The following is a 16,033-nucleotide window of genomic DNA, read 5'->3' as shown; positions in this document are numbered from 1 at the left end:
CTTTATCCTACAGCAAGGTTACGTTCATCCATGTGGAGAGTATGTAGTTGCTGCTGACATTTCTGTGTGTTAACAATGTTTTATTTAACAACATCTTCAAGTTGTTAGGCTCCAGGTAAGGAGCACGTCTCCTTCAATGTGCAAAAGGGCAGCTGTGGTGTAAGGGAACCAGCAACTAAACTTAAGTACAAATTTTTGAGAAGTGACCCTCGAATAAACAATGACTGTATAGAAAAGTGCTTGAATTTAAATTAACATGAAGTGTCACTGAAATATAAAGTTAAAAACAAGCTAAAAATAGGGATAACCACTCTATCACTACTTGTTTGACTGGAAATAAAAGACAAAATTATTTTTCCAATATGGTTTACTTTCAACAGTGGCAAAAATAACTGTTGGAGATTTTGCAGTTTCTCATAATAAAATTGTTTTAAGAATGAAGCTTGGAAGCAGACTAAATGAAGTACTGAATAAATTAACTGCTGAAAGGATGAAGCTTGGAAGCAGACTAAATGAAATACTGAAGAAACTAACTGCTGAAAGTCGTTATGCTCATTATTTTCACAGAACCAGCGTCCCCAAGAGAGCAGTACAAATTGGTAACTGCTGCAGATCTCAAGTAGAATTGCAATACTAGTACAGTGAGGATGAACCATTATTTAATTAGAAAACTGCTTGATAAATATCTACTATGCTTGTGCAGATAAATTATTTGCTTTTGGTATTGGTTTGCAATGGCTAATTATAATTCAAATAATTAGGGATTGAGAGCTGTTCCTAGACCTCTTTGTGCATGGGAAGATGCAAGTATCCAAGTGTCTGGAATTGCAGCTCAATGGATGGGAATGGTAAACAGCAAGTTTGAAATACTTATGTAATTCATAACAGAAAGCTTTTAAAATTGTACTTTGTAAGGTAAAAACGTATGCCTTTGTTATGCGGTCCTGAAGTGCTTTCAGCTGAAGAGTGACTCAAAGGATGAGCTCAGTAGTGTTTGCTACAAACATGTTTTTTGCCTACCGGCTCAGCTGTATCTCATGTTTTCTTGTTCAGTTTTGGATGCCTCCTTATCTAGCAAGTTACTAAAACTTTTGCTGTGTTCAATTGACAACAGCTTGTTCTAAATGTTGACTGGAATTGACAGCTGTGAAAAATTGTAATGGAAGTGAAAGTGTGCTGTCATATGCATTTGTACACAAATATTACTAAAAGTTATTTGTTGTACAAACATCTGGAAGAGGTCAGGTGATTTTTTTTTTTTTTTGAGTGAAAGTGTAGCAAGGTTCTTATTTAAAAAAAAACATGAATCTTAAAGGTTTCAAGTGTTCATTATGTGTTCAAGTAGCCATTGTAGCTCTAACTGCTTCCTTTAGCAGTGTGTGTGGGGATTTTTCCCCACTGTGAAACAGAAGTCACTTGGGAAAAACATTTTGCTTGTTACAGTTTAAAGGACAACTTGTAACATTAGGCTTGGCAAATATTTACCTGATTTTTGGGAAAGAATTTACATACATATTGTGCTTGGTTTTTTGCCACAGAGTGAAGCCATCCCCAGCTGAAGGAGTCAAGTCCAATCCATCCAAGAGACACAGGGACCGCTTGAATGCGGAGCTGGACCGCTTGGCTAGCCTTCTGCCTTTCCCTCAAGATGTTATCGCCAAATTGGATAAGCTGTCTGTGCTTAGGCTTAGCGTCAGTTACCTGAGAGCCAAAAGTTTTTTTGACGGTAAGGGTTGGGAATGTATTTGTTTTTGAACTGCTTGTAAAGTTTTGTTCATACTGTATGTTGATTTCAGCTGTTTAAGAACTTAAAACTGTTAAATTTATCTGGATTTTAATGGATCATCCAGTTGTGTAAGTACATATAATGTAATTGTATGAAGTAAGCTTTCCAGTTTCTTGAAAACCAAATGTAACTACTTATGCTTAAATCACCAGTCTTTAAAAGCTTTGCATTTGAAAGAATATTGCCCTAATGATTCTTCCAGTTCTTTTGCTTAGACTTTTGAAGATACTTAAGAGAGTTCTTTTTTCCTCTCTCTGAAAACTGCCTTCATAAAAATGTTACTGTTCCAAACATGTCATGTGAGTTCCCATCAGCTGTATGTTTTGCTTAGTGATGCATCAAAACCTGCTTTGTTTTGATAGAAAGAATTGCTAGTGCCAGTTTCTGTAGCTTATTGCAAAGGCGAGGTGTAAAGAAATAGAGGCAGAGTCTTTCCTGTCTTCAAACCCTGATTAGTGCAGGACATGGGCATAAAGATGACAGCTAAGGTTCTCTAGTTGTGTGGGCAGGTTTCAAAAGGTTTTGAGAGCAGGCAGCTCTCAAAATAATAATCAGGCCAGAAGCAAATGTTCTCTTACACCATCTAAGACATGGCCCAGGAGTCCTGTCCCTCCCTTTGACTACCTGAGCTGCTCTGTAGGGTGAGACGCAATGGCTGGCTTCAGGCCAGTTTCTTCAAAGGCTAAATACTCAGGTCCTTTTCATTTCTGACATAAAACAGGGACCCTTTATTCAAATTATTGTCCAGTGATGTTTTACAATATTACACTGAAGATGGAATTATATTGTTGAGCTGTAGCTAAGGAACATTGCTTGCAATGGAGATGATACTCAATGGAAAGATTATGGGTTTTTGGACACGAAAATAACCTCTATCCTTATCATTTTAAAATTTAGTGTTTCAGCCTCTTGGTAATGACTCCATCCCATGAGTGGAAAGACTGAAGAAACCTAACTGTCTAAGATCATTTCACTTTTTTCTTACAAGAATACAGAACATTTATTCACATTTATTATGTTTACTGGCTTCAGTTTAGTAATTTATATCCTGTGTTTTATTGCTTGAAGAATAAATGCAAGTGTCTTGATTTCACAGAATCAAGTACTATGGTACTTGATTGAATGGTAGGGGTATGGAAGGGACCTTTAGAGATCAAAGGTCTCTGCTTGTTCAGGACAGTTCTTAGTATGAAATCTATTCAAAACTATAATTGGTCAAATATTTCTAGTGGTGTTTTTTCAATTGAAAATATTTGCTCCCGTGAAATGAAAGAGCTCTCCTGGCACATTATTTTCGCCACAGTCGTTGTGAGACCTTACTGCAGCGTGACTGCTGTAAAAAAATGATTTGGCGTTTATGCTCTCTTGGTGGATTGAGGAGGAAGTTCTAGTTTCAGTGAAACTAGTTTTATAAAGAATTTTGTATTCCATAACAAATATGAAGTTGCAAGGGGTTTTTTTTTTCCTTTTTTTGGGATGGAGTAATAATGTCAAATCTAATGGAAGTGCTTTATTTGCCCAGCTCTGTTATTTGTGCTTGAAGGTCCTGGAGTAAAGAGGTTTAAGGGTATGACTTTCTGTATAGGAAAACAAAAAACCCCTTGGCTTTAGCTGTAAAGAGACAGCTAAACTCACTTCACAGCAAAATTTCCATTGATTGCTCATTTCCAATTTGAACATGAAGCTAGCTTTCAGCCATTTGGAGTGGTAATGTATTAGATGTGTGGTGGCACAGAAGTTACATTTGCATTTCAGGTTGCAATTTAACTATTGTGGATCGATGCAGAATTGAAGCAAACTTTACCTATGTTTTGAAGTGAGTGGCATTCTATTAGGATGGTATCCACATCAAACATATGCAGCTAATGCTACTGTACTGGACCACAAATGTGGAATATAGTGTACTTAATTTTGTTGTAATGAATTAAGTAGCAGAAGTTTGATTTGTCTCATAGGAAAGGATTTTCCAAGCAATAAGTGAGTGCATATGCCAAGTGTGTTACAGAAGGATATTTTTGCCTTGGACTTCATTAAATAAAAAAAGCTTGGTAAATGTGGATAGTAATTTGATGTTGCTTATCTTATGCAAGACATTTTGAACAGTGTAAAATGGAAGCCAATTTAATTTATACCTTCAGGTAGAATAGCTTTAGTAGAAGCTGTGTTCACGTTTTTTAGCAGAGAAAAAAAACAAAAAAAACCTCTTTTTGCTACTTTTTGTAGGCCTTTTAACTGTAGGACTACAAATTGGTTTAGTAATCAATAGTTATCTGAAGATGTTGAAAGACTAACATCACTAAGTTGAAGACAAAGTAGTAAGCAATCTATGAGTGATAAATCTAGTTATTAAAAATAAGATTGTGCATACTATTTTAATGTATTTAAGTAATATGGAATCTATTTCAGTTGAAACTTACACTCCAGAAAAGAAATTAGTGCTTTGAAGTACAGAATTAACAAAAAATACTCCCATGCTAGAGTTCTGTGATCTCTGCGATTCTTCTCACAGGACTACTTTTTGGAAGGAATGTTTTGTGTAGCTAAGTGTATGCGGAAAGCCCTGTAGAGTAAATCTGACAAATGCAGGACCAGGCACCAATTGTCACCTTGAGTGCCTCGACTGAGCTAACAGGTCCACTTCATTAACTCAGCATGCTGAAGCAAAGGGAAACGCTAATGAATAACAGGATGCAAATGGGGGGGGGGTGTAAATTCCTGCGGAAAGTAAAATATAAACGTGTAATCATATGATCTTGGTTGAAAGGAAACCCAGCTTTTTGCTGTAACAATAGATATTTTTTCAAAGAAAACACTTGCATTTTTCCAAGTTTAAATAATCTAGAGTGAATGTCTGTTTTCTGAAGGCGGAAGTCTGGGGGGGAAAAAGAAAAATCTTTTGTGAAAGACATCTCAAGAAGTTACAGCAACTTGAATAAATGGACCTCTCTTAGATGTTTACAGGTCTTTTTTTTATTGTTGTTTTTGCCACTTTTAGGTGTATATATTAAAAACAAACAAAAAAGCATCTTACCCTTCTCCCAGTCATTAAAATGTTATAGAAATGTCTCCAGAGCTAGACAGATGAATTTTTCCATAGTGTTGTCTGAAACATGATAGACTTGTGCATGTTTACCATATTTTAGGCTGTAGGAAATAGGTGTGCATTTTTTTTTTCCTCTTCTGGAACCTGAAAACACCTTACTTTCTTCTGCTGCTTATTTCACTCTGTTAAGCAATTACTTTGTTGATTAGTGAAGTTTATTGTGCTGCGAAGTGATCCTTCTGTATTGCTATCCTTTGCACTAGTGCTGTGGTCTGAAGTCCACATGTTGTCAGAAGGTTTTCTGTATCTCCATTTCATGTACTCAGATATGCTCTTACGTGTATGAACTTGACCTTGTACTCAAGAAGAAAATTTCAATAGTGGCTTAAAATAATGTCTCGAGTCTGTTTCTGTATGAAGTCAAGGCTCTTATGTGGTGAGTCAAAGCTAAGATGTGATTTAAGGTGGTGTCACTTCTTAACTGGTGTAGTGCTACGTGCCCATACTGAAGTGGATTAGCAGTCTTCAACGTCAAGCAGGTTAGCTTAAATCACCGCTGGAGTATTTATTTCGTGAGTGTAAGATACTTTCTGAAAGTGGCTTAAGGCAAGCCTTTTATTTTTAAGAGACTAGGATAAATCAGGCAGGTGTCTGCTCACAGTCAGTAAAGAAAGACTTTATATGTTGTCCTAGTATTATTTCACTGCATTTTGATGCTAAGTGCCCATGCATGTGTGCATTCAGTGGTGAAAAATATAAAGTGGAATATGGGACAACAGCTCTTTGTGTGGGTGCAGGTTAGTGCAAGTTCAGCATCTGGAGCACAACTGGATGAACATTTAATATATAGCCTGGCTTCCTCATGCATTCTAAAGGAAAAAGTCCTTTTGCCTCTAGCTTTGGTCATTCTATGCTGAATTGATGCTCGTTTAAACACTTTATTGCAGTAAGGAAGAACATTTATAATAAGTTGTCTTGGGCTTTTGGTGAAGTGGTTAGATTACAGGAATAAATGTAGAGTTTGTGTGATTGATCACTTTTTTAATGTTTGAGGCATGATTTTTTTTTTCTTTTAAAGGTATACTGAAAATTAAGAAGAGGCTTGCAGATTGTAAAATGACGTAGCTGTTCTCTGTATGTATCTACATTAGAAACAAACATGTGGTTCAAAGTATGTGTGTTTTTCGCTTTTGCTTATTGAACAGTTTTCTGCAATTACAGAAGAAAATTTCTGAAGTTTAGTATTAGTTTCTTATGTTGTGTGCAAATGATTCTGGCAAGCTCAGCAATAGCAAAATAATTAAGGTTTTTTTTTTCCAGTGAGTTTGCATTGCCTAATTTTACTTTGTACTATAATTAGCACACATTCTTTGGAGTAACATACCTTACATTTCCAATGCACCTAGTATCATCATATGAAATATATAGTCTTTGACACATTTTTCCTGTGATGCCTGCTGTTCTATCATACTGTGTATTGGAGAGGACAGACCTCAGGAGGTTTCTGCTCTGGAGAGTATAGCACAAGATGAGGTGTACAGATGGGAAAGACAGCAAGGTGGGAGACAATGTATTTATTCTGTCACATGGAAAAGGTCTGAAACATATCTACAGTCTAGTTGATACAGAGAGCATTTCTGCCAAGTGTTAGGTGATGGGCTGAAACAGAAACCTGGAAGTAAAAAACTGATGAAAATTCAACCCATTAAGGCCAGGATAATACAGCCGATCTGGCCTGACCTGCTTCTGTTTCAGACTGTTACTGATACTGCCTTGTTTCTGTAATGCAGCTTTCCTTATGGGTGGGTTTTTTGTTTGGTTGGTTTTTTTTTTTTTGAAAGTGTGACTTCTCTTTCATGTTCTCTTTCATGTTATCTTCTGTACTTGCTCCTCCTGCTGCATATGTGTATACTCATGACTCTCACATCAGAAAAAGGTAAAGCTGGCCAGGATAGAGCAGTGGAGTCAGGCTGCACTTACTACTTTCAAGTGTTTGTGTTGATGTCATATAGGAATTTATTGTTGCCAGCAGCTTCTGGTGGGCTCGACTGGTCTTATTTGATTCCTGACTCCAGTCTTCTTTGTACTCCCAAGGTAGAAAAACCCTATAGTTTGAGAGAGATTGCTTGTGTTTTCTGTGGAACACCATCCAATTTTGATGTAAACAAGTTAAATGGACAATCCATTTAAATTTGCTTCAGGTTTAAATTTGATCTCTGCATTCCTTACCCGCCCCTCCCCATGTTTCTTTTTGTCTGTCTTCTTCTCTGGTCCCAATCCAAAATTATTACACATTGGAATTGTATGATTATTCAGTATCAGATTATCATACCATTCAAGTTACTCCCTAATCCATACTTGTTCTTCCACACTGCTGTATTAGGGTTTTTTTTAATTCCTTAAACAATCCCTCCCCCCTCAAACCCCTGAGATTCATTGTGAGCCTGTCAGCTGTAGGCTATTTTACCCTGTATTTTACATAACAGAACATAAGTAGGGATTTGGGCTTTGAAGTCCTAAATTCTGATCCTCAAAAATACTGATTAGAGCCATGTAGCTGTGACATCACCTTAAATCTCAAAATAAGTGTTTTCATTGCTACATGCTCATTCTTAGCTTGTGCAGAAACATTTTGGTTTTAGATAAAAAGATGAAAAGCGTGGCCTTGAAGTCCTGCTGTTTCTCTGACACTGTGTTCCAAATCTTGTAATCTTTGTTAATGTTTTACTTACTATAGTGTAGCACCTAGAGATAACAAGATTTGGAGCTTTTTGTTTCTGTAATACAAGCTACAGTAGCTGTTGATCCCTCCAGTTTGAACGGAGTGGTATAGTTAGAGGCGGCACCAGCCTCTTCACGTCTATCTTCTATGGGCTTCATGATTCATCCATTTCAATTTGTACAAATGTGGTTTACTTAATTATGACCTTAAAATCTTTCCTGGTAACTTAAGATTTCAATATGAATACACTTTAAAAATGTGTACAAATAATCTGTTGGTACCAGAATAGCTTTTAGTGCTGGGTGTGCCTTTATGACTCAGCAGTTTTCCTCCTATGTCATCTTGTTGATAGGAGAAATGCCCTAGCTTTTCCTGTTTGACTTTTGTTTCCTTATCAGACTAGAGATAGACTTGCTTTCATGATTGAGCTCTGTAGATATTTACAGTTCTAGTTAGCTATTAAAGTGTTTATTTTTTCCTGAGTAAACAAAAACTTATGCTCTGTTAAAACAGTTTCTGTTCCATACATATATTGGTAAAGCATTAACTAGTTAAAGAATGACTGCTAAAGAAAACTTTTTAAAGAAGGATTTTGTGAATCGTTTTGGAAATGTGGATAAATACAAATGAATTCTAGCTACCAGAGCTTGGTTATTGTAATGGATTAATTTATAATTTCTTTTTAAGAGAAACTGAGAAAGTTAAAAGCAATAACCAAGTTCAGAAGTGGTCTTCAGAGTTTCAGATGATGTACTGATGTTTCCTGGGGAAAGCCTCCCAGGATTTCCTGCACATCGGTGCTGTGATGGACTATTCAAGATATATGTTTTAACAAATTAGTATGTTAATGATAAAATTTTCCATAGCTATTCTAGAAATGAAGTAAACTGTAAGAACCAGAGGTTATCTGATACTGCCTTAAGAAAATATAGGCTTGCCATTGGCCAGCTGTAAACATTAAAAGAAACATACAAGTAAGAATTAGTTGCCCTCAGTGATGCATGCTGAATTTTGTTTTTAATTGAACAAACAGATGCTCTTTTTTTTCCATTCAATAAGTGCCTCTTGAAATTCAGCCCATGTGCTTTTTTAATTGCTCAGTACTGCACACTTTATGTTGCATCAAATAACATCTAATAAGCTGAAAGACATACATACTTGGCCTCTCAAGACAAATTCTGACTGATTGCATGCTGTAGGAATTTACAGTCAAATCCCCCATCAGACTCCATTGTCACTTCGTGAGCATCACAATTCCTGTGAGCCAGCGTGAGACACTACATTTATTTACTGAAGTATTTAGTTTCAGTGAATTCGTTTTTGCCTCTTCATGTCAACATCAGAGTTACAAACTGGAGGGTGATGTTTTTCCTGCAACACGGCATGTTTGGAGGAAAATACAAAAGTAGCCCTCGGTCTACTCCTTGCTTTCACCATTTGTTGTTTGACATACTTTTATCAATGATGAGACATACCTAGAATGAACAATCCCAGCCTTTCTTGTCCTCACAACTACTCTTAATTTTGCTTTAATACCATCATGCTTTGGACGTACTATGTGTAATATCTTACAAGAGCCCAGGCTGTTGATTTGACCTGATCTCACTCTATTTTGTGGTTTGTAGCTGCTCCTTCAGAAAGCAGTGCAAATATGAATTCCTGGTCAATGCGCAAATCAGGTGGCATAAATGCTAATGAGCTATACCTGGTGTTGTGGAAGGAAAAAAGGTTTCCTCTCTTTATGCCTTCCATCAACATTTTTGAAGGTAGAATGCAAAGGCAGGAAGGGTTTGAACTCTGTGGCTGTAATGTTTTTTTGGAATGTATCAGCCTGTTTATTTCTGAAGGTTGTCCTCCTTTGCTTTTGTCACAGGCTGCATTAACTGACTGTGCCCTCTGCTGAAAACGCTTGCAATTACCTATCATCAGTGTTAGGCATGTCAGCTACCCTTAGTCCATGTTTCTTGTAACATGGATGTGCTACTCTGAAATAGCCACTGCTTTCATTAAGTGAAGTTTTTCAGTGATTTAATTAAAAAAAAAAAAATCTATGGTATTAACTTTACTTTATATTAACCTGTCTTTTCTACAAATCAAAAGCTTAACAAATGGATGATGATTTTTAAACAGTATGTAACATCTGATTAGCTTTACGAATATAAAGCTTTTGCACTGTCTATGGAAAAAAAAAGTTATAGGAAAAGATAACTCTCTTAAGAAAAAACCAAAAATATTATAGGCAGGTACGTCTGCATCTAGGATCAACTTCCCATAGATCTCATTCCACAAGGAAGTTGCAACAGCATCTGACTTTTTTTTTTAACTCCCTCATCTCAGGAGCTGTGGCTCCCAATGCCTACCACACCCTTACAATAACTTTGAAGTATCTTGCATAGCACACTTTGGGAACATCTGCTTTAGGTGGTGCAAGTGGTTTGTATGAACAAAGACACAAGTCTTCCAATCGCAATGACTGAACTCTCATTTTTGGAGCCAAGCACATGTTGACTTAGTGTGTTATTTCTGGAGTGATAATTAGTGGGCTGTGAACTAAGTTCAGCATCACTCAGTCACTTAAGGAAAAAAAAAATACACAACTTGGTTGTTGGTTTTTCCTCCTTCTTAAGAAAACATAGCACTTAGTTAAGTACCACTTTGTGGCAACTGAAAATGTCCCTCATTTAAGGGAGGCTACTGCATAAACACTTAATATTCCACACTTAATAATGCCATTACTATTTGTTTAAAAAGCAATATTAAAAAGGATAAGAACATACAAAAAACCTGAGTTCAGCTGTCCTATGTAGCAGAGCTTGAGTTGGTTTTACCCTGTGCTGTGAGCAATTGTGATGTATAATGTTTTTTCTTATCTTTAACAGGAAATTTTAAAAAATTAATCATCTTAAGAGAAACACCAGTTGCTTCAGCAAATTGCTTGGGGCTTGCTAAGCTGCATTTTGTAAATGGGTCAAAAGAAAGTATCCTATGGAAGTTGAGGAAAATCTCATACACAGTCTGGTTAAACCTCAGGCTTTTGGGTTATATGAATATTTTAAAAGATTTATTTAATGTCTTTATGGTATCTATGTTAGGGAAATCTAGTAAAATCTAATGTCTTCATTCTGCAAAATGCTTTTAAAACCAGTAAATATGTTTCTTAAATGTCATAACTTCATCTGAGTTTAAGATTGTGACAGCTACTGTTAATGCTTTTAAAAGAGCCACTATCTCAATGCAGATGTGATATTGTAGGGCAAAGGATTAAGTTGTTCTGCATCTTACGTTTGCAAATTGTTTTGCTCAAAGCACAGAGCAGACATTTTTCTGTAAGACAGTAGGGTTGATAACATTATCTGCCGTGTGATTAACTTGATAAACTGTAAACTATTCCTCTTCTGATACTACACAAAAAGACTATAGTATTATGCAGGGCATTGAAAATGAAATTAATTCTACAGATGTAGGGGGGAAGAAAACCCCATGAATTTATTGCTTTTGGTCATAAATTTTCTGTAGTTGTTAATATAACTTCGATTGGTAGCAGTAAATTTTATGGATGGTAGCAGCTGTGATTTAAGGAGAGGAATTTAGCCAACAGTTTGTAGATTTGTCTGTATAGGAGTTGAAAATGGAGAGTAAGAGCTCAGGCATTAAACAGCTGATGTCTGTGCTAGTTTTACATTTAAGTGGGTCTACCATTAGAATTTTTTTTTCCAGACTTATGATACTTCTGGTACCTTAAGTCAAGGGATCTCTTACATGAAATTTTTAAGGATAAGTTGGTGATATTCTGAGACTTGTATATTAGAGCTGAATTAGGAAAGTTTTAGAAGAATAATGTCAACAGGCTTTCCAATTGCATTTAGTCTGGCTTGCATATTTTGAAAGTGTTTTAAAAACAACCTTTAAATATTTAATTCACTTCGGAATTCAAGAGCAAAAAAGTATTTGCTTCTCTCAAACAATATTGGAAAAAAAGGTTATTAGGCCATTTCAGTTCATGATCACCCCTCACCACGTGGGTCTGACCTGTCTGCTCATACAATGTGTTTTTCCTGTGCCCTTGTGGCCAAGAAGGCCAATAGCATCCTGGGGTGCATCAAGAAGAGTGTGGGCAGCAGGTCAAGGGAGGTTGCCATCAGTTCCTTACAGATGGACTTGGCCACTTCTCCAGGGGAGGCCTCCTCACACTTCCCACTGCTACACTATGGGGTCCCTCCTCACAGGAAACAGTCTCTCACGAACAACAACATGGGTCCGTCTTATGGGTTCCTCATGAACTGCTCCAGCATGGGGCCTCCCACTCGGGCAGCTCCTCACACCCAGCCCCAACGTGGGTCACACACCGTCCTTCACAGTCCTTCAGGTACTGACTGCTCCAGCCTGAGTCCCTCACAGGATCACAAGTCCTGACAGCAAACCCGCTCTGGCATGGGCTCCTTTCTTCCCACAGACTCCCAGGTCCTGCCAGGAGCTTGCTGCAGGCAGCTTATCCTGAAGTAACAGCCTCCTTCAGGCATCCACCCGCTCCAGCATGGGGTCTTCCACAGGCTGCAAGTGGATCTCTGCCCCCCACCGTTCCTCCATGGAATGCAGGGGCACAGTTGCCTCACCATGGGCTGCACCACAGGTCACAAGGGAATCTTTCTTTCAGGGCCTAAGCTCCCTCCTTCTCCACTGACCTTGGTGTCTGCAGAGGTGTTCTCACATTCTCACTCCCTGTTGCTGCTGCCATTTAGTAACTGCACAGCAACTTCTCCCTTTTCTCAAATACATTATTCACAGAGGCGTTACCTCAGTCACTAACTGGCCAGGCCTTGGTCAGCTGTTGGTTCATCGTTAGAATTGACTGGCCTTAGCCCAGTTAGCTACAGGGAAAGCTTCTGGCAACTCTTTGTTTCAAGAAGCCACCTGTGTAGTCCCCCTGCTACCAAAACTTGACCCAAGCAAAACCACTACAGTCTGTTTAAAAAAAAAAAAAAAAAAAAAAGTAATTGAAGTCAAGACTGGATAAAAGCAAAGGACACTTCTACAAGATCATTAAGGTGCTTGGTCAGAGAATTGAATCAGACACATAGTAAAAGAGAGTCAGATATAAATAATACACATCTGGTAAAGAAAAAGCTATAAAATCTGTGTATACAGATAAGAATTTGAAAAGCGTAGCGATACTAACAAAGCACAGCATTTTACACCAAGATATAAGGAAGCCTGGAAAAACATGGAATAGTGGACTAGTGTAGTAACTATTATAAGTTATATAGGAAAAATAATTCAAGCAGAGTTGGATTTTAAATAACGTAAAAAATGTCTCTCAGAGAAGAAAGTATTAGAAACAGTAATGACAGAAGAGGTAGCACCTGAGGAGGCAAACTTAACAGGCAGAGCCTGATATTATAATACTAAGTGTGCAACTCTGGAAGAATTATATAAGCCTATTTCTCGCAGGATTTGAATCAATTTTAATCAGACAAAAATGGAGAAATGGAATAAAAAACTTGTATAAAAGCGGGAAACGTGACTGTGTTTAAGAGGAACCTTAGGAAGTGTTTTCTTTTTACACCTCTTATCTTCAAATTACTGTGCTATCATTTTACATCATTCACAACATCCATTTCAGTCTATTTAGGGTGCTGCCATTTAGTTATGTTTCCATTCATCAGTTCAAGTAGCACTGCTGAGAAACAGCTTGCATTGTGAAATGCATTTCACCTCTGGAATGATACGGCTCAAGTTGCTACATCTATATATAAAGACATGTTTTGGGAAGGGCTATTACGTTTTCTAGATGGTCTTACATCTTAAGACAGAATGAAAACTATTTAAGGTGCAAGAGTGGGGAATTTTTTTATGTCTTTGTGCCACCTTCTAACTGAAGGCTCATACTATACTGTTAGTGTCTAACCTGGTGACAAACAACTAAGACTCTCCTGCACTTTTAGCTTTTCACCTTATTTTCCCAGTTTAAGCTCCTGAGTGTTCTAGGAAAGAATATAGCAGTGTTAATTTTTTACTCTTCTGTCCCAGGAAAGAGACAGTGACCTCTGCAGCATCTTTCAGTGCTGTTCAAGGTCAGGTGGTGCTTGAAACTTTATGGAATCTTATTTATATGAAATAGTACAATGAAAAGATCCATCTCCCTTTTGGTTTGGTAATGATCCCCAAGCCTACAACTCTTTCATAAAATAGATCACATCCTTTCAGGATGAAAATAGAACATGGGAATTTACACAGTATGTAAATATTTTCATACTTGAGGTAGCTTTTAAGTATTCTGAAGATTCTTTGTCTGCATTAGCAAACCCCATACCCACAGCTATAGTAAAGTAAATGCTAAATTAGAGCCACGTTAAATTAAATGGAAGCTACAAGAGACTTTTGGAGGAATTACCCTAATTGTTGACTTCTTTTCTTCGTTAGTAAGCTACAGCCAGGAGAACACAGCTGTATTTCAAACTCAAGGTTTCATGATGACACCGTCTGCACAGCTATGTGGTTCTTACAGGCATCCCTCTAGGGCTCCATGATATTTCCCAAGGCGGAAATTCCTGTCTTTTTATAGGTGTCTAATGACTTTATATGTCTTGACCAGATTCCTACCTTTCTGTTTGCCATCCCTGATGAAAGAACCCAGGATGTGCTATTAGAACCCTTCTTAGCATCAAGAGTTTGGACTCTACTTTTGAAGGACTGTTAAAATGTAAATCATAGCATTGAATGCTCATAGACATATTTCAGACTTATAGCTATGTGAAACATTATCTGTGAAGATGTACAGTAAAGATTATTGCTTCTAGTGTTACCATTGTGATACAACGCAGAAGGATTTCATCTCCCTTAGTTAGAAAACTAATGCTTAACAGAGGGTGTAGTTCATTTGACAGCATCTGTGAGATGTCTAGGGAATAATTTCTGTATTTTAATAGCTTTGTGTTTTTGTTTGCCTGTATTTTGTTTGCTCTGTATTTTTTGGGGGAGTATTTTGTTTGTTTCATCATTACAATCAGTAGGAATGAAAGCACTGAAAACATTTCACTAAATGCCACCTTTTGTCAATTTTTTGGTTAAAAAATCCATATTATGGGATATTTACTATATTTAGAAGTATATTGAGTCTGCAAACTGAACTGTCTTCCTCTCAAGACATTAATAATAGCATCAACCAATTTACACTTAAATAATACTTGTCTGATTTCTGGTACCTCAAAAATTGATATCAGTCTGGTAAATTGTTAGCTGATGCAGTAAATTTGAATGTAATGTTGCTACAACATCTCATTTTCAGAGATGTGTATGGAAAATACATGTTGCTGTCCCCTGTATGAATTTGATAATGATTGGGTGTTTCTCAAATTGAATTTAAATTTGAATAATCACTCACAAAGTGTCCTTATAAGGAAGTTACATGCAGAAGATAAATGGAGGTAAGAGTTGCAAATAATATAAAAGCTGATTATTTTTTTATTTTTATATCATGCCACAATGATATAAAACAGTGCTTATCGCTTAAGCTTTTGCTGTTTGGTTTGCAAAGTATGTTGCTTCCAGGGAACAGTTTTGATGAAAAGTATTTTGACACTTAAATTTATTCTGTAAAACTGGCAGCTGTATATTTATGTGTGCATAGTCAGTGTAATGTTGCTAAATGCTTGGAATGAAATAGTAGATTTTTTTGGCACTAGGATCTAAGGGTGGACATGCCATTTGATACATAAAAGCAGAAAGCTCTACATTACTACAGTGCTAAGTAGAAGAAACACCTCTGTTTCCTTTCTTAAGAAATACGTTACTGAACTCCATCTAGTTCATTTATATTTTGCCTTTAAATTATGCCAGCTATGTTTCAGGAGTGAGGCAATTGTTGCTGGTTTTTACAACCTTCCATGCATGAAGAGCAGGAAAAAAATCTGATTGTGTAGACAGTACTTTTTTTAAATACCTTCTTTTGTTGTTAAAGCTAGAAGTAGGCTAGGGATGTTCATACCAATATGATAACTTTTTGTCTGCTGTGTAAAGCCAATCATTCCTGAAAAAGGAATGCCTGACAATTTCATATCCATCTTTTATGAGACTGAGCAAGCTCAGTTCCATTTCAGAGGTTCTGAATATACTTTGTGCAAAATAGGCTATGCCTATCCCACCTGCTATTTTAGCTTTATAGGGATTGGTACCTTCCTTTGCTCACACGTTAGTATAGTCATCACAGGTAACATGCCTTTTTAATTCCTTTTGCAGTTGAACTTTTGTGTTCAAACATACCTGAGAGACCAGATGTTTGTAAGGAAAGGGTAGTGGTGGTCATCTTCTGCTCTCTTTGATGATAAATGGCATATCAAACTTAGTGACATTTAGTATCTGGCCACCGTATTTAGAAATATCATGTAGCGTATCCAAAGAGGGCTACAAAATTGGGAGATTTGAGCTGATGTTTCTGAATTTGTTCTATTAAACTTTGAGTGTCTGATTCGCACTAGCAGTTGAG

At 37.0% G+C, this 16,033-nt stretch overlaps 1 protein-coding gene across 1 annotated transcript in view; it reads left to right on the top strand.

Moving 5' to 3' along the window:
* AHR (aryl hydrocarbon receptor) overlaps window positions 1-16,033 on the top strand; it is a 60,712-nt gene that overhangs the window by 6,254 nt on the left and 38,425 nt on the right. The window contains exon 2 of the mRNA XM_061996379.1: window positions 1,539-1,726. Within this exon, the coding sequence (XP_061852363.1) occupies window positions 1,539-1,726 (188 nt within the window). The remainder of the gene's footprint in view (window positions 1-1,538; window positions 1,727-16,033) is intronic.

Source organism: Colius striatus, chromosome 5, assembly GCF_028858725.1.
Source record: "Colius striatus isolate bColStr4 chromosome 5, bColStr4.1.hap1, whole genome shotgun sequence".
Classification (NCBI taxonomy): domain Eukaryota; kingdom Metazoa; phylum Chordata; class Aves; order Coliiformes; family Coliidae; genus Colius; species Colius striatus.
The sequence above is the reverse complement of the archived record's forward strand: the minus strand, read 5'-3'. Positions and strand labels throughout refer to the sequence as shown.